This window comes from Ovis aries, chromosome 5, assembly GCF_016772045.2.
Source record: "Ovis aries strain OAR_USU_Benz2616 breed Rambouillet chromosome 5, ARS-UI_Ramb_v3.0, whole genome shotgun sequence".
Taxonomy (NCBI): Eukaryota; Metazoa; Chordata; class Mammalia; order Artiodactyla; family Bovidae; genus Ovis; species Ovis aries.
In genome coordinates, this window is record NC_056058.1 from 6,190,449 (window position 1) to 6,208,288 (window position 17,840).

General features: G+C 50.0%; 1 protein-coding gene across 2 annotated transcripts in view; it reads left to right on the plus strand.

The window, feature by feature from the left end:
• The window catches only part of MED26 (mediator complex subunit 26), a 39,985-nt gene continuing 22,145 nt past the window's right edge, over positions 1-17,840 (plus strand). The window contains exon 1 of one of the 2 annotated variants that reach the window (XM_042249719.2): positions 1-17,840. This exon is cut by the window's right edge and continues 13,710 nt beyond it. Coding sequence is in view for 1 of the 2 variants with exons in the window: in XM_027969463.2 (XP_027825264.1) it covers positions 262-333 (72 nt within the window). In the remaining variant the exon portion in view is untranslated. The other variant, XM_027969463.2, reaches the window with a different exon arrangement.

Genomic DNA, 17,840 nt, shown 5'->3' on the forward strand with positions numbered 1-17,840 from the left:
ACTGGAGTTTGGTTCTCGAGGCGGCGGCAGCAGCGGCGACGGCTCCGGCGGCTCCTCCTCCTCCTCTGGTGGTGGCGGCGCCCCGGGCCTGAGCCCCGGCCCCGGCTCACCTCTCCGTCACCCCGCGCGCCCCCTCTTTCCCCGGCGCCGCGGGGAACATGAGGCTCCGCTCCCGGAGGCCGGCGAGTGAGTGACCCCGGTTCCCCGCCTCAGCCCGCCCGCCCGCTGGCCCGGCCGCTCCCCCCCCGCCTCGCCCAGGCAATGACAGCGGCTCCGCCGTCTCCGCAGCAGATCAGGGACCGGCTGCTGCAGGCCATCGACCCCCAGAGCAACGTAAGTACTCCTCACACGGGTTAAAGTGGAGGCCGCGTGGGCCCAGGACCCTCCCCCTCCCTAGTGCTCCTAGTCCGCCGGGCTCCGAAGGATCCCCCGGACACCCAGCTGCCCCTGAGGGCCGCTGCCATCCCTGTCTCTCTTCCCCCGGGCCCGGGCCGGGGGCTGGTCGGGCAGCCCGGCAGCGCTCGGTACGTGAGGCCGAGGCTTTAATGCGGCCTGGGCGAAGGGAGCAGATGGGAGCTGAGACTAGAGTTTTTCCCCCTCATCCACCCTAATTCTACGACCCTTGCTGTTCCTGACTGTGCTTGCCCACCTCGCCCTTACCATAGTACCCGCGACCCCCGGGAAGCCCTCCCGGCGGGGGGGGAGGGGAGGGGGAAAGGCTGTGAGCAACTGGTGTCCGGGGTAGGACTCGGGGAGCCCGTGCCGCCGGTGTCTCGGCCTTATCGATGAGGAGGGAAGTCTTATTTACCTTGCCTCCCGGCTGGAAGAACCTTTCTGGCTTCGAAGGGAGCCCCCCTGGCCTCCTTTACACCTAGCCGGGTGCCCAAGGCTCGTGGAGAGTCCCTTTCGGTTCTGAGAGTGGACTTGCTTCGCTGGGTCTCTCTTGGGGTCGCTGCCAACGGAAGATGATCTTGTAGAGAGTGGGATTCTTCCTATTACCTTTCTGGGCCTAAGTATTCCTTGCGTATCAGACCAAGGCAGAGCCCCGCTTTTGGGTAGTGAATTAGAGGTGATTATGTGCTCTCCCATTCCACCCAGAGCCCTTCTTCGTGTGCCCCCTACGTGGGGCCCTAGCCTGTTGGTTTGTGACCTAGACAGTCAGGGTTAACCCCAGGGTGTCGATTTCTCAGGTGCTGCTCCACTGAGGCTGCTGTTTGTGGAGGGATCTCCCCTGCCCTTCACCGTGTGTGTTGGGAAGGATTTATCTAATTCTCATATTTTCTCTGAGTGGTTGTCCGTGATAGGGGTTATTTTCCCTTGTGGCCAGAGCAGGTTCAGCAATGGCAAGATGTTGTAGCATCCAGGTATGAAGTGAGCCCCTGCATTTCCTGGGAGACCAGGAAGTGGCCATTGAAACCACTTTAATGTGCTGGGGATGGAAGAAATAAACCATCTTCGGCTTGGCCAGGTAACTTAGGTTTCTGTCACTGTGGGGACTTTTGCTTTTCCTTTACATGAGTTTTGCTGATTACTTTTAGCAGTAGGTTTTAGCCAGCACTGTGGGAATAATTCATGGTTGGATTGTACAAATTTGGTAGAAAGAGAGGAGTTGTGATCTTTATAAGACTGATTTCTGTATCATAAGTAATTCCTGGTCTTCAGGCCCCATGAAGATAGACTTGGTGGTACTTGTCTTTAACAAATGTTGTATACATTTTTGTTATGACTTTGGGGGTGGAGTAGGCACAAGCTATATAAAACCTTGCAGAATTTTTGCAGTAACTGGTGCTGCAGCAATTCCCAAGACTGAAAAAGTAGAGGATAAAACAAGTGAAATGAAAAATGTAGCCTTGATGACTTTCACCTCAGAGTGTAATTTCTCGAATTCCATGTGCTTGTTTGCCTTGCAGAGATTCTGAATGGTTGCTGAGATATTAGCACTGATCCTAATACCACCTAGGAGAGCTTTGGGATCAGGAGGCGCTTTAACAGGCAGTCACCATGTTGTAGATTAGGTGGGGCGGTGACCTCAGGGGTTCCAGTGTTTTGTAAGACTCTAAAGGGTTCCTAGGAGAACAGGAGGAAGAGGGTCCAAGCCCATGGATGTGTTCCGTATCATGGAGTGCACATTTCACGTGGCTTCTCTGGGACGACTCAGAGTCTTACTGATGTAAGTGTAGTGGATAAAATCGGGGTACTGTCTCTGAATATGAGTGATGAGAAAGTGCCTCCTTTAAATGCTGCTGTTGTCAGTGATGTTCCTGGGTGTTGTTACAAGCCATTTGACAGGAGTGTGGCTTGGAGCAAACTCCGCGGAGAAACTCAGAGCTGTGGAGGAATAGGTTGCCGGTAGAGATGGTGTGACCATATTTCTGCAGTTTCTCTTGATTGAACTGGGCCCAGGTGAGAGCTAGGTGGCTTCATCAAGGCATTGCCAGCACACAGCTGCTCTTCTCTGCCTTACCCAAGTAGAAACTCCACTTCTGCATAGTTAGTTGACACATATTTAAGATGCTCCTGGAAAATAAAAATGGGGACAGCGTTGAAGAGCCAACACTAAAATTAAACCTCTTTTGAGACAAGCGACTGAGAATTGTGTCATTAATGCTTACCTTTATGGGCATGCAGTTATGACAACAAACTTAACTTTTGCTTGAAAAGTCAATGTCAGGGAGCTGACTTAATATCCACAAGTATCTAAAAAGTTAGGGAAGTAACAAAGTAACATTTTCTGATCATCTCCCTGACAAAGAGAGTTCTTAAGAGGAAAGTTCTTTGCTCTAAATTCTAGCTTCTGGAGTACTTGAATATCTATAGCATCAGGCTTTGATTTAATAATTTTTGCCAGCTCAGTAATAAATTTTGTACACTTCTTTTCAAAAAGCAACTGAAAGTTTTTTAGAACAGTGGAATCCTTGCTCTTAGCGTCGTATGGCAGCCCAGGGTGTTGAAAATCTTTCCGAAGGGCACTGTGTGCCTTTGTTAATCTTGTTTTGTCATGGATAAAGTTGAGGAGGACTGTTTTCTTCCTGCCCAGAAATCAGTCAGTCCACTCAAGCATAGTCTCATCAGCAAGTGATTAGGTTCCCGTTTGTATTGGACACTCCTTATTTTGCCAAAGTTCGGGCTTTGTCTTCCAGACCAGAGGACAGCCTTCAGGAGGAGTTTGTTTCTCTGTCTGCTCTGTCTAAAGCAGAAGTGTTAGGTGTACTTTCTAAGTGCTGGTTAAACTACTGAACCCTAGACTCCTTCTTGGGTTCTCCAGCAGGAAATCTCAGGACTACATTTCTTCCTCAGTATTCTGCAGACTTCAGGTGCCAAGGGGAGGTGACCAAGGGGCCTCTGCAGAGAGACACGGAAAAGATCATTTTCCCACCTAAGAATTGGAAGGTGAGGATACCAGTGAGCTTCGTTGGGCTGTGGGTTCCTCATCTACAACCTGAGACTGGGGACTGGTGTGTTTGCCCTATAAAGCTCCTTCTAGATCCAGGTTCAGATTCTGGACCTGGGCATCAGACGCTAACATGAATTGTTCCAGAAGTTTTGTCTTTTAATGCAGTATCTACTGTGTGAATTTTCTGAGTAACAAATGCTAACACACTTTAGCACAGAGAAGTATGCTTAGCCTGACTGTGCAACACTTCAGCAAAGTCTCCTGCTTCCTTCCCACAGCCTGTAAAGGGAGGTGGGGTGCGTGGCCAGTCCATGGTGGCCAGTCCTGCGACGTCGTGGCCGGAGGTGCTGCTGAGTGTCTCCATGGCCTGGAGAGGACAAAATGCCTTTGTTTCCTACTGACTTAATGTGAGGTGACGGCCCTAAAGTTAGGGACTTACCCAGAGTTATTAGGCGATAATGCTTCCAACTTTATTTAAATGCACTGTAGTGATCTCAGATGTGGAGAGATGGCTTCAGAAGTGGCCATGAGGGCAGTGTTCTTGAGCCGGTAAGAAAAGATGTGGGCGCCTCTTCTCTCCCACACAAGTTTATAAGAGATTGCAACTTGGGTTCAATTTACCTGTGATGGATCCAACAGGATGATGACATTAGACAGCCTGTCCTGGAAACACCTGAAGGTTTCTGTCAGGGGAACAGAATCCTGGGCCAGACCACACTGTGAAGTGGTAACTGCCAACTGATATGGAACCTGTCATGAGTCTGGTGCTCCAGCTTTCTTTTCTGCTTCAAGATTACAGCACTTCTGGTGTTTTTATAAAACACCATTGATCCTGCAGAAAAGAGGAATCTTATAAGTTCTGAAATGGAAGGCTGTTAGTTCCAATTCTCATTAATACATTAGAACATATGAAATCGAAACATGCGGACTCTTCCTGACCACGCCGGTGGCCCAGATTCAGTAGCCTTCCTGTCTTTGCTCTTTCTGTTGTGGCCAGGATGTGGGAGGACAGCAGGATGGCATTTGTGACTTTGGGAAGTGGACAGGTGACAGTGTTGGTCCTCAGCAGGTGTAAGTCCTTGTTGTGACTCGCCCTCTTCCTCAGAAGAAGGTGGACTTTGCTTTCTGTCTTCACGGAGGTCCTCAGAGGTGGCGCTCTCATCAGGGGATGTTGTCCTGGCTGCAGGTCACAGAGGCCTGGAAGCAGTTCAGATCAGCTCAGGGGAGAGGCATCTGTCCTGATATAGATACAGACAGGCACTGTGGCCACTTGGGCTCCCAACTCCGCTTCGAGTGGTGGGCCAGGCCCTCCAAGGGGCCAAGCTTGGCGTTATGTGAAGGAGGAGCGCTCTGCTCTCTTGGCCTCAATTTGTCCATGTGTCTGTCTTCACAGATGGAGTTCCGGTTCACCCAGAACTGATCTTAACCCATCGTGGCCTCTCTCTGACTGCCTCCAGTGGTCTCCTGCCACCCCACCACTGTCAGCTGCGCTCTGGAAGCTGGGGGCTCTGTCTCTCAGCAGAAGTTGTGCTTTTTCTCTTTATTGCTGGTGGTGGCTGTCCTGAGTCTGCCTGGTGCCTGCGGGCCCCACTTAGCTGGTTGTCAGGTTGGGTGCCTGAGTTTGTGGCTCAGTGGCTGGCTGCGCAGCCAGTGCATTTGCAGTCCCGCCTTGTGAGTGCCCACGCTTAGAGCCCCCTTCTCCCACTGCTCCTTTTCATCCTCCGGACTGAGCAGGTATTGACACAGGGATTCCATGAATTGGAAAGCATTTCCCGCATAAGGAGGGCCTACCAGTATTCCGCATGCTGGATTTAAAAGTACACTCCAATGAATTTCAGTTCTTGGGAGGCAATACCCCTACATTTCAATCACCAACTCGACTCACACTGTTTATGGAGATATATGATAGACCTGGAAAAGGTGGCTCAGCTGTAAACATTTCTAGTGAGTGTTTATGGTGCTGGCTGTGGTAGGTGCAGACCTGGGGATACCCAGCCACTACCCTGCAGGGACCTGGAGCAGGCGTGGTGTGTGCATGGATGGTCTGGGGCTGGGGCATCCTCACAGGGCTACAGCTCTTAGATCCAAACGGAACCGTTCTTCATGTGTCTTATTCAGAGATGGTTCAGAATTCTTAAGAACGTAAAATGACTTTGTAGAATCATTGTTTTCCTTCATTATTTGTGTTTTCAGAAGGAAAAGGAAGTCGTTTCTTGGTTGGTTTCTGACCTGAGGGGAATCGAGAGTTTGGAGGAATCGCTGGCAAGTCATCGAACAGTTTACCCTCTCAGCAATGGGATAGGAAGAGGGCTGGTGAAGGGCCTGGAGGCTGGTGTACAGTACGGGTTTAGGTTGGCTCTGTGTGGCTTCTGGAGGCAAACTTAGGACTCGAAAGGCAGGAGTTCATGGGAGGTAGATGCGGTTGGACTCGGGGGAGCTCTTCTTGATGATCATCAGAGCTGGCTCAAGAGTCCAGGGCCAGCGTGCCAGGAGGGTGTCGGACAGGACTGGGCCCTTGGTCAGGACTCAGACACTTGACCTGTGAGTTCCTGGAGGTTCTGTGATTATGTATGGAGCCTGTTAAAATGAAGGGTCATGTCAGATGTGCCCCAGCCAGGTGGGTAGTGTTAAAAGCCTTCAAATGCTCCTGGGACTGCAACAGAGTTTCCTGGATTCGTCCATTGGTGACTATAAAATGAGGAGCTGCCATTTATTAGCACTTACTGTGTGCCAGGGATGCGTAGTGTACTTTGCATCCTGGGTGGTTCTCTGGACCACTCTTCCACATGGATGCTCCATCTTCATTTTAGGGAAGAGCGGAGGTTGAGGGATCTTTCTAGTGTCACAGAGGTGGATATGGGAAAGCTTTGTGCCCAAATCCAGTGCTGGTTGGCTCCGAAGCCAGTGGGCCTAACAACCTGTTACATAAGCAGTGCCCAGAATGAAAGTTGAAGTCCAGTGCATCTTCTGAGGTTTACCTTAAATGTGAAGTGTTTTTAAATGTTAAGCTTTGCCTTTCCATTTCTTCCCAGTTGGTGCAACCTTTCCCGCCTAAAAATCTTCTGGCCTACTGGCTCTTAACCTTTGGGGTATCAAGTTCCATGTTTATGATCAGAAGCATTCAGGAACGTCCACCTGATGGCATCAGTACACCTGATGGCAGGTGTACTGTTTTGTTTTTTTAAAAATTCAAGGACAGAAGCTGCTCCTAATCCAGGAATGTTGTGAAGTAAAGTTATAGCTTGTCATGGAAACAGCATCTACAGGAACCGGCAAGCTGACTTTACCAGTTTGTGTGGCACCTTGGGCTGGGCCCTTTGCGCTGCCTCTGGCTGGGGCCTCCTGTCAGCCCTGCCTCTCTCCCTTTCCCAGAAACCTTTCCCACTTTAATCCAAGACAGTCTCCTGCAGGCACCTAACAGAACTTAAAAATTCTACATTCCTGCTGAGACTAGATCTGTTCCCATGGGATGGCAAGTTCCTTGGTAACAGAGCAAGAGTTATTCCCCAACTATCCAGAAAGAACTTCAGCAAGTGGGTACTGAGATGCTTGATGATGTTCTTGTGAAAGGGCTAGTCTTCAGAGCCGGCTGTCAACATTTACTGAGTAGGTACAGGTTGCCAGCACTTTGCGCATTTAACTTACAGTAATACAGCAACCTAGTGAGGCAGGTACCAGTGTGGAAACTGGGGCTCAGTGGACACACTGGTAGAAGGGATGGCTCTGGGGTTGGAACCTCCCCCCACTCAGTCCTCACCCATCTGCTGCTGCCTCCCATGTCACTCGGGAGAGGGCAGTGGATACAGGACAGGCGTTCCACTCTCCTGCCTAGATTTGGATCCTTAGGCTGGATCCTTCTGTGCAGCATTTTTATGCTTGTTCAACAGGAAAGTTGTACCTGAATACTCTGCTTTCTCTTGAATCAGCTGAGAAAGAGGTGTTTTTCACTTTTTGTTTCTTGGCTGGCATTTTTCACCCCTGACAGAGAAGGTGACTCTTGATCTTAGATCCCTGTCTATCTGTGATCCCTGGAGACACTGATCAAATGCCACCTAGAGACTCTTTGGCCTTTTTTGATCATTGACAAACCAAACCCTTTCTGGACACCCCCATCCCCCACCCCCGCAGATTTCATTCTTCAGGGCCAGAAAGTGGGTGATGCTTTTTCCAGTCCACACTTCATGGTAGGCCAGCCTGGTGGCTGCTGTGGAGACTCTAGCCACTTGTCCACTGTGTACAAAGTGATTTTGTAGGTGGCTGGCCCTAGTCTGTGCCGGGGGTCCTGTGGTGGAGCCAGGAGAGTTACTGATGGAGCATTCGGCTGCACATGACCGTGGCTCTCACCGAGAGGCCGTTGGTGGCCTGGCTGTGCTCTTCCAGGTGCTGGTGGCCCCGCTCACCTGCCTGTACCTTCAGCTGCGTCCCCTGCCCACTCCCCGCCACACTTGGCTCTGCAGCGCAGCTGGCTTGCTAAGCTGGCCTTGGCTCTCTTGGCACACACCTGCGGGCTGGGCTCCCCTTGTCCCCGCGATGCCTTACTTGGATATCCCCCCTCCGCTATTCCAGCTTAGCTCTCTGGACCCCTCTGCAATCAGGTCCCTGGTCCAGCTTGTGGTGAGTCATGGGCTGGTGGCCACAGGGTGATCCCCAGCATAGCTACCTGTGTCCTTAAGACCAGTCCTTCTTGAAAGCCAATTCCAGTGAACATGTCCCAGCTTTTTTTTTTTTAACCCCCTTGGTGTGCCTTGGCATCTGTGCCAGGCAGATAGTTGGCAAGCCAGCTTTTTAGTGCTGCGGGGGGGTAAGTGACACTGATGTGGAGGTATGTAAAAGAGGAACAATGGTTTTATACCCTTTCTGCTCATTATTTCACATTGTTTCCTTCAAGCATTCAGTTAGAAAGTTGCAGGCAAAGCACCTTTACTACTTCTGCGTTGGCTTGTGTTGCACAGAGACCCAGAAGCGGATCTCTTCTCAGGTGACGCCCTGGCTTTACTGCGTCTCTCTGTTTTGCTTTTTGTCGTGTTGCCTTTGCACAGTGGGTATCGTCTACCCAGTCCCTGTAGCTTTGGGAATCACTCTTACCGACCATCATCCAGGGCGGAAGAGGAAGGTACCTCTTCCCCAGAAGGCCACGTAGACGTTTCCTGGTACTTTGATTGAATTTGTCTGGACTTTGATTGAATTAGCAGACTGTGTTGATTGGTTCACCCCTAAATCAGGGCATGGTGTTATTCCATCCAGACTGACCCAGAGTAGAGAAGGTGCCCCCAAGAAACATTAGGGCACTGTTCATGGGAGAATAGGGTGGGAGTTGCCTGGTAGTGACCCTGGGTGATGCCTTTGAGGTGCTGCTTTAGTCACCTCTTTAAAAATTAAAATTTTGATATGATCGCACCTTCAAGTAGTTGGGTGTTGTGCTGGACCCGGGATTGGGTCCAGGTGACAGAATGGACATAACTGAAATATGAGTTCTGGAGTAAGCAATGGGTGGTTTGCATGGCGTCAGATCACAGCATGGGGTTCTAAGTACCCCTCATTCAGGCTGAACTGCAGACTCTGATTTGCCTGCAGTCACACTTGGGTGCCTTGTGTTGGCACAGGTGCCTGGTTGCAGCTTCTGGCCCCATCCTGGGCTAAGGAGCCCTCTGGGAGTCCAGGGGAGCCTCAGCACGGCCCAGCTTGTGCTCTGTCCTGCGCGCGCCTGGGCGAGGCTGAGGAGGTGGCGCCTGTGACCAAGCAGCAGCCGAGCTCTCCAGCCTTGTGTCCTCTCAGGCTCAGCATGGATGACTCCTGGGAGGCCTGGTCACAGCTGATTGTTGGGCCCATTTCCTCTTAACTATCCCCTTCCCCTGCTTAACAGAAGCTGGCACCTACTTGCATTTCAGAGTTTGGTTTTTTTCACTTACGTTAGCTGAGATAGAGTGATCTTTCATGGCCCTTCATTTTCCCCTTCCTATGTGTCTGGGGAGCTCTGACAAGCACCCAAAGTTGGTGATGTCTGCTCCCCCTTGGCTGGATGCTGGCAGCTGGGCAGTGGCAAACGTGGGCCACGTGTTACGAATGAGGCGTGTCTGGGGGCAGAGAGGTTTGTGAATGGACATTTCACTTTCACTTCTATTTTAAAGGAGCTTCTTATTCTTAAGCATTTAAAGTTCTCCCGTTGAAGGCTGGTCAGCAAGCCAAAGCTGCTGCTGCTGCATGCAGGAGCTTCACTTCTCACCAGCACCCTCCTTAATGAGGTGAGCTCATCCTGCATTTGTTTGTAAGGTTTCTCCTTGCACCACCGAGTCAAAATATTGTTTGGGATTGAAATTGGAGTGGGCGAACTGAGAGGGGAGCTGCTCTGTTTTTTGTCCTTGACACCATGTGCACCTGTGTGTCGCGTGGATAGGCTTGTTTCCCACGTGGTGGGAAACGTAGCAGCTCCGGGATTTGAACTCTTGAAGGCTCGGACAAGGATGGATCCACTTGCTGTTTGAAAGTTCCTGGAGAATCACTCTGACTTGGCTTGGGTGTGGGGTGAAAATGGTCGTGTCTGCAGGAAGTCAGGGAGGAGCTTGCAGAAGCAGCTCTGCTGTTCAGGCAGAAGCCGCAGGTGCCCCTGGTGGCTGCAGCCCTCCGGTGTGGCGGGGCAGCGACAGGGGGACCCTGGTCTGGACAGGAGGTGGGGACTGTCTTTGGATTACTGGTGGACCTGCTTGGCGGCCTGCCTCACAGTCGGGGAGTAAGCGTCTGCCTTTCGCCCTGGGGATGATGCTCCTTTGTCAGAAGTCTAGTCGGCATGGTTTTCTGTCCTGTCGGTGGTGGGCTCCCCCAAGTCAGAAGATAGGAAGTGGCATCATCTGCTTTGTGAGATGAGCTGGCCTTGGGCATGAGGATGCATTACTGACACTTGTCACTTGAGGGCGTCTCCCTGGGTCATTATGCTGTCCTTGGTGACCCACCGCAGGCTCAGTGCTGAATGCAGCTGCTTGGGAACGAAGGAGGCCTGAGGCCTAACGCTGAGTGGTTGCTGTGGTTGGCTCCCTCAACCGTACCGCACTGGCCTTTCTGCTCTCTCCAGACCTCCTGCTCATTTTACCTTCTCGCCTTTGAATATTTGACTTTGCTTTGAGGACCCCTGTCTGGCCTTTAAGACTTTCCCCAGATGTCTCACCATGGTTTCCAGTGGGCCCTGGGCGCTTGCAGGCCAGCCAGCTACTGGCCTCGCATGCTGTGCTGTTGGTTGGTGGCACCACAATCCACTGCTTTGCCGGCTGCCTCCCTTGGTCGCCATGCCTGTGAATGGGATCTCTAGGGAGTTGTAGCCTCTTCCTAGCCAGTCTTCTGCATCCAGATCTTATCTGCATGCCAGCCCCAGAGTGAGTGTTCAAAAAGACTGGGATGTTTCACTCTCTCTGTTGGGGCCATGTGGCTGACTGGGTAGCGTGGGAGCTCTGTAGGTGACATAGTGAAGAAGGCAGTCTTTCTCCAGGTGGAAAACTTGGGCTTCAGAGACGGGCAGAACTGAGTTGGGAGCGTGACTCTGCTGTTTGCCGTGTAGTTTTGGATGAAGTTAGGTTTGCAGCCTTAGTTTCCCCTTGGAGGATGTGCTCGTGGGACATCCTCTGCTGAGAGGGGGGTGTGGTCCCTGGCCTGAAGCATCCTAGGTCTCGATGTGTAGCTGACAGTTCACGGACTTGTCGGTGGGCAACTCACCCAGGTTCCATCCCTTGGTGGGTGTCCTTAGGATGCTTAGTGATTGAGGTCTAGCCAGTCATGGGGCTACATCTTTCCTGGCCAGTGATTGGTTCAGGGATGGACCTGTGACCATTTGAAAGTTGTAATGCTTTGCTGGGGTACTTGGGGGAGACTTAAACGGGAAAGATGTGAGCAGGTTGCTGCTAGGGTCTGCCGTGTGAGGACAGCCTGCCCAGGAGTAAGCCTGGTCCAAAGGGGTGGCGAGGAATACGTTGCCGGGGCTCAGTTGGCCCTAGGTGAGTGGGTGGCGTCTTGGTGAAGTCCGTTTGTTTGTTCTGACCTTGCTGTCACTTGCAACTGAGAGAGTCAGCTGAGCACAGTGTGCCTAGTTTCTGACGTCCTCTCTCCTGCCCTGCTCCAACCTCGCTCAGCTGCTCATCAGCTCCTGACCTGCTGTTGCAGCCCCACCTAGACAGTCTGCCCTCCGTTCTCTTTCCTTCCTACCTGCTTCTCTGGGCTCAGGGTGCAGCTTTCCTCCCACGGCAAGGCCCTTGCCAGCTGTCCAAGGAGCACTGTCTTCTGTTCCTGGCACCCTGGTCTGATCTTGCCCACCTTTAACCTGTCTGGCCTGCCTGTGTCCCCTTCTGCTTTGGTCCCTTTCTCGCTGTTGCATATAGTTAATTCTGTTAGGGCCAAAGACCAGCTTACTGTGGGTCCATCTCTGATTTCAAGATGTGGGTGAGCACAAGCATTGCCTAATCTGGCAGCACCAAGCTGGGTTCAGGGTCGAAAGAGTTCAGGTTTGGTGGGGACTGGGCAGGGCAGCTGCTTGGCTCACAAGCATTGGGGTTGGGGTGGCTGGTTCCCCAAAGGACAGCCCTCTCCTGTGATGACTGTTGGGCCCTCTCCAGACCTCAGCCCCTTGGGGTCCTCCTGTGGTGCGTCGGTTCTCTTCTAGCCGTAGTGGCATGGTCAGACTCAGGCGTTGAGGTTGTCTTGTGTGTGTTGCTCAGTTTTAGGGAGTCTGGAGATTCTAGAGGCTGGAAACAGGACAGGAGAGAAGGTGGGCAGCTTTGGTTTGGCAGCACTTGCCTAGCCTCCTCTGTGGTGTGATGATCCCTCAGTCCCAGCCCCACCCCGGGAGTGCACATACCTCCTCTCTCCTTTGGGCCACGCCTGGACTTCCCCTGGAAGAGGGTGCTAAACCCTGAAGCCCCGCTGTGCTGGGAGAGCAGTGGCTCCAGGTCCTCCTCGGTTGCTTCTGCCTCAGTGGCCTCAGGGTGAATCGCCTAAAGCCTCTGGGCCTCAGTCTCTCTACCTGTGACGTGTAGCTGTTGTGCCATCACCCGGTGGTGGCGTCCTGAGGGGGTGAGCATGTTAGGCGCCTGGTGCAATGTCTGACTTGGGCTTAGTCACCTAGAGGAGGGCGGGAGCTGCTGCTGTATCTCTGGTAAAGATGAGGAAAAGAGTGAGGGAGCCTGTCCTTACCTGAGGCCTTGCAGCTGGAAGGAGCAGAGAGCGGATTTTTCATTCTATTAGTGGGTAATAGACCCGCAGGTGGAGTTCAGCCTGGAGGGACTGAATCTCATTCAGTCTAGTAGGCAACCATGATTAACAAATCCAAGTGTCCAGTGTCTTTTGATGTCATCTTTTAAGGGTTGTATGTTTGTAAGGACTTTATCTTTGGACCATAACAGAAGCAGGACAGTAGCAACTCACAGTACGCTCACTCTGTGATAGATAGTATTCCATTTAACAGATGAGGCTCAGGCTTAGCCAGGGTAAGTAGCTGGCCATCGCACAACTGACCTCAGAGACTTTGTTTTCCCCCGGAGGCCACTGTGCCCACTTCGAGGAGGGGAGCTGACGGCGAGAATGGAGATGGTGTCTGCCCGCCCATCCGTGTGGCAACCCCAGCCATGTGGGTGGTACCACCAAGGAACGTGCTTTAAAAGTTCTGTTTAACTTTAATGCCTACCTCAGTTGGCCAGTGCGCTTCTGGGCCTCATCCCTTGTGCTTTGGGTAAGAACTGAGGCCTTTGCTGTGTTTTACCACATGGGGCGTGGGGTAGCTTGGGGGTGCGGGGCACAGCCCCTGTCCCTTCCTAGCAAACCACCCCCATCACACCCCCTGGTTTTTCTGGTATCTCTGGGCCCTCTGAGCCGTGTCAGCAGCATTCACGAGGTCTTGTCTTTTGGAGAAGAAAGCCTTCTTCCCTTTTCTTAACTACAGGTTGATGGGTGCAAAATTGTTTGAGCCTCCCCCCAAATGAAAAAGCCGAATGGATGGGCAGATAGAAAAAAAAGTGTTTCCTATGCAGGGGTTTTGGAGGTGGACCTGGGTTCAGATCTATGTAGCTCTGTTTGTCCGGTGCTTGTCTCTGGACAAATCGCAGCAGACACTGCGGACAGTCTGTCAGACTTGCTGTCCTCTTGTAAAGTGAGGACAGGCCTGCCCACCAGAGGGTGAGGAACGCCCACGGGGAAGTGGCTGGGCACAGCGGAGGCGCTGAACACAGGCGAGTACACGCCCCGCCCCTGCTTTCCTTGAGGGGTGGGGCTGGGGCCAGTTGTCCTCCTGGATGAGTTTGTAGATATTTAACTTTGGTTTTCACAGATGGTATTTTTTCCCAAGATAGTCTTCGTTTTAGTGTGAGCAGTTACCAGACAACATTGCATAATTTTGCACATTTCTGAAAGCTCCCTGGGGGGAAGTGGGAAGAAATTGGTTGTAGAACAAAATCTCAGGCTTGTAGACGGAAAGACACACTTCTTTAGAAGAAGTGCTAGGATTGGAACTCCCAACCAGACTTACCTGCCTGAACTTCTCTGAACCCCTCTATATTGCAGTGCAGACCAGGGGAGGGAAGGGATCAAAATACAGATTTCTGTGTGTGTGAAATCGCCTAATTTACGAAGCAGTGTTCTTTGAATGTGGAGAACTTGGAGCTAACAATCACAACCTTCCAGAGACATCACCATATAGGGAAATACTGATGTGATGAATAATTGAAAAATATATACCTTATACTCAAATATGTGGTGAAATGGCATTGGCAGGTAATCAAGACTGGGTGGTAAACCGTCCTGTTGCTATTTTATATCTCCTACTCTTCCCCCTTCATCCCCCCCAGCCCCGCTGGCAGGACCCAGGAGAACTCCTTTTGAGAAATACTTACGCGGCAGGAGGTGTAGCTTTGGTCATGTCCTTTGATCTAAACATTTTTTAACTCTTGGAAATTTATGTACAGACACATGATCATTTTTAATAACAATGTTAGTGAATATATTTATCCAATAGTAATTGTTAGTATCGTTAATTAAATGGGAGAGGCTTAGGAAACATGGTGTATCCACTGAGTCAGATAGCAGAGAGCTGTGAAGGTTGATCCTGAAGACTGCAGGAAAGGGGACACGCTTTGCCATGATGACGAAAAGGAGCTTTTGTTGTTGTTGTTCAGCGGCTCACAACTAGGAAAGGCACAAAAACTGGAACTTAGGGTGAAATGGGAGACTTTTGTATTGGGGCAATAGGAATGGTTTTTGTTTTTGCTTTTCCTGTGCTCGGTTTTTTGTTAATTAAACAGTAAAAAGAAAAAGAAAAAGTAGATTGATGAGTGCTCTTCAGGCTAAAAACTACTGAGAGCAATCAAGATGTGGAGTGGGTCATGGGGCCTCTGTGTACTGCTACCAGCGGAGAGAAGAGGGTTGTTTTATCTCTCGTGCCTTTTTGGGAGGCTCAGAGCAGGAGTGTGCAGCTCCTTACCCCAGTCATGCCCACCCATCATGCTTTGCATGCTCTCAGAGCACAGGAGTCCAGCCCACCAGGACCGAGAAGACGTGTATGAAGTTTCCCTCGTTGCAGTCAGTGCCGCTGTGGTGGTGGCTCTGTTCAAGCCCCGGGGTCATCTGTGCTCCCTGCTTTTCTCTACCTTAATGCGCCCAATCCATCTGCAGGTATTACAGATGACTTTGGTAGGTAACTCCACTACCAAAATGTATTTTCTCCTTTCATCATCTTTTCTCCGTCTTGCCCCTTCCAAACTGATATCAGATCACGCCATTGGCTTAAGACCCTCTGTGATTAGAACATGCATCCCCTCTCCTTATTGTCATGAAGAATTGATGCTTTCGAATTGTGGTGCTGGAGAAGACTCTTGAGAGTCCCTTGGACAGCAGGGAGATCAAACCATTCAACGCTAAATTTCAGTGGAAGGACTGATGCTGAAGCGCCAACACTTTGGCTACTTGATGCAAAGAGCCAACTCATTGAAAAAGACCCTGATGCTGGGAAAGATTGCGGGCTGGAGGAGAAGGGGGCGACAGAGGGTGAGATGGTTAGATAGCATCACCCACTCAATGGACATGAATCTAAGCAAACTGCAGGAGATAGTGAAGGACAGGGAAGCCTGGTGTGCTGCAGTCCAGGGAGTTGCAAAGGGTTGGACACGACTTAGCGACTGAACAACAACAACGACAGGTGCTGCCTGGCTTGGCCCCTTCTTTCCTTTCTTGCCTCATTTATGCTTCCCTCTCCCTCATTCATGGCTGTGCAGGACACCTTCCTAGATCTGACCTCAGATTCCTTCAGGCTTCTCTTGGCCAACCTTTGTAGAGAGCTCCCTCCCCGCCCTGCTGTCACACTGCCTGTCTCCAGACTCTTGTCCGTTCACGGCACACATAGGAAATAGGGTGTCCAGGCAGGGCACTGGGAAACTGGAGCTGGGAATGAGGGGCAAGCAGTTCGTTTCTTCAGTATAGTTTTGTGAAAAATAAAGTGTAAAGTATTAGGGGATGTGCTGAATGTTGAACTTTATTGAATCTCCCAGTAACATTGGTGTTCCTAAAAGGGAGCACTGTGTCCTTGAACATAACTTTTATATGTTAGCTGGGTTTTTTTGTTTTTCCTTGACATTGATAATCACCATGGAGAAGTTCAGTTTGCTTACAGATGATAAAACTTAGAACCATTTTTTAAGTACATCATAATTTATAAGAGTTAACATCTAAAGAATGCAGGTTCTTTCCTCTTTTCATTTATATGTAATGCTGAATTATAGTAATGCAAATGGATTTTTGTTTCATTCAGGCTTTATTTTAAGCACTTTGAAGTAATAGAGAACTCTAATTTACTCAATGTGGTGTGCTTATAAATGTCTGACAGCTGGCTTTCCAGGAAAAATGCCATATATACATACATGATTACACTGATAGAAAGGATAGGCAGCAGACAGTTCACAAGTAACCATGAAACGCAGCACTCTATTTTCAGTTCGAGGCAGCCAGTTGTTTCACTCAGACTGCTTTCCTTGTTTTCTGTTGAAGTTTTGTATCCATAGTCAACTTATGAGTTTAGTTTTGACATGAGCATTGACTGCTGATTGTTATGTTAGTGAGTGAAGTAATATCTTTGCAAAATCAGATAATAGTTTTCAAATACTGGAAGAATATTTCCTCAGTTGTTTGTGCTATTCCTAACAGCATGGCACACTTTGAAGTTTAATCTGCATAATCAGTATTTTCTTAAGTCTAAATCCCAGGGGATGGTGAGCTGTTTCTGGACCAGATAGTAAATATTTTCAATTCAGCTTTGTAGCTCATACTGTCTCTGTCACAACTCTGCCTTTATGCATACCACAGAAGCAGCCATAGATAATTTGTAAACAAACGAATATGGTTGTATTCCAGTAAAACTTTATTTACATGGCTGATTTTATGTTATGTGAATTTCGTGTCAATAAAAAATAGATAAAAATGAAACTTTAAAAGTCTTTACGAAAGCAGGCATTGGTCTGGATACAGCCCAGGACTCTACAGAGGCCACCAACCTGAGAAGAAATCAAGCCCTGATTTGTAGTGTCTGCCAGTTTCCATGGTATGAATACTTTGACTGTGTCTGATTTCAAGCTGCTAGCATGATGTCACCAAACATGAATTTGGGAAGACATGCTGCAGTAGTAGACATGGCCAGGATATGGTGGTCATGAACAAACCTGAAAACCCAAATAATAATGCTGTGCTCAGTTGTGTCCGACTCTTCGCCGCCCCGTGGACTGTGGCCCGCCAGGCTCCTCTGTCCGTAGAATTTCTTAGGCAAGAACACTGGAGTGGGGTGCCATTTCCTTCTCCAGGGGATCTTCCCAGCTCAAGGATCTAACCTGCATCTCCTGCATTGGCAAGTGGATTCCTTACCACTAGCGCCACCTCAGTTCAGTTCAGTCGCTCAGTCGTGTCCGTCTCTTTGCGACCCCACGAACCGCAGCACGCCAGGCCTCCCTGTCCATCACCAACTCCTGGAGTTCACTCATACTCGCGTCCATCGAGTCAGTGATGCCATCCAGCCATCTCATCCTCTGTCGCCCTCTTCTCCTCCTGTCCCCAATCCCTCCCAGCATCAGAGTCTTTTCCAGTGAGTCAACTCTTCACATGAGGTGGCCAGAGTACTGGAGTTTCAGCTTTAGCATCACCTAGGAAGCCCCAAATAGTAGTAACTGTGGGGAAAAAATGAGTATTTCATCACCTTTGTTTTCAAATTTAAAAAATTGTTACACTTAAAAAAAAATTGAGGTGTAGCTAATTTATAGTGTTGTTGATTTCAAGTGTATAGCAAAGTGATTTAGTTGTATTCAATTTTACACACATACACATATATCCCTTGTCAGATTCTTTTCCACTATGGATTATTACAGGATATGAGTATAGTGCCCTACGCTAATACAGTAGGTTCTTGCTGCTTACCTATTTTATGTCATAGTGTATATGA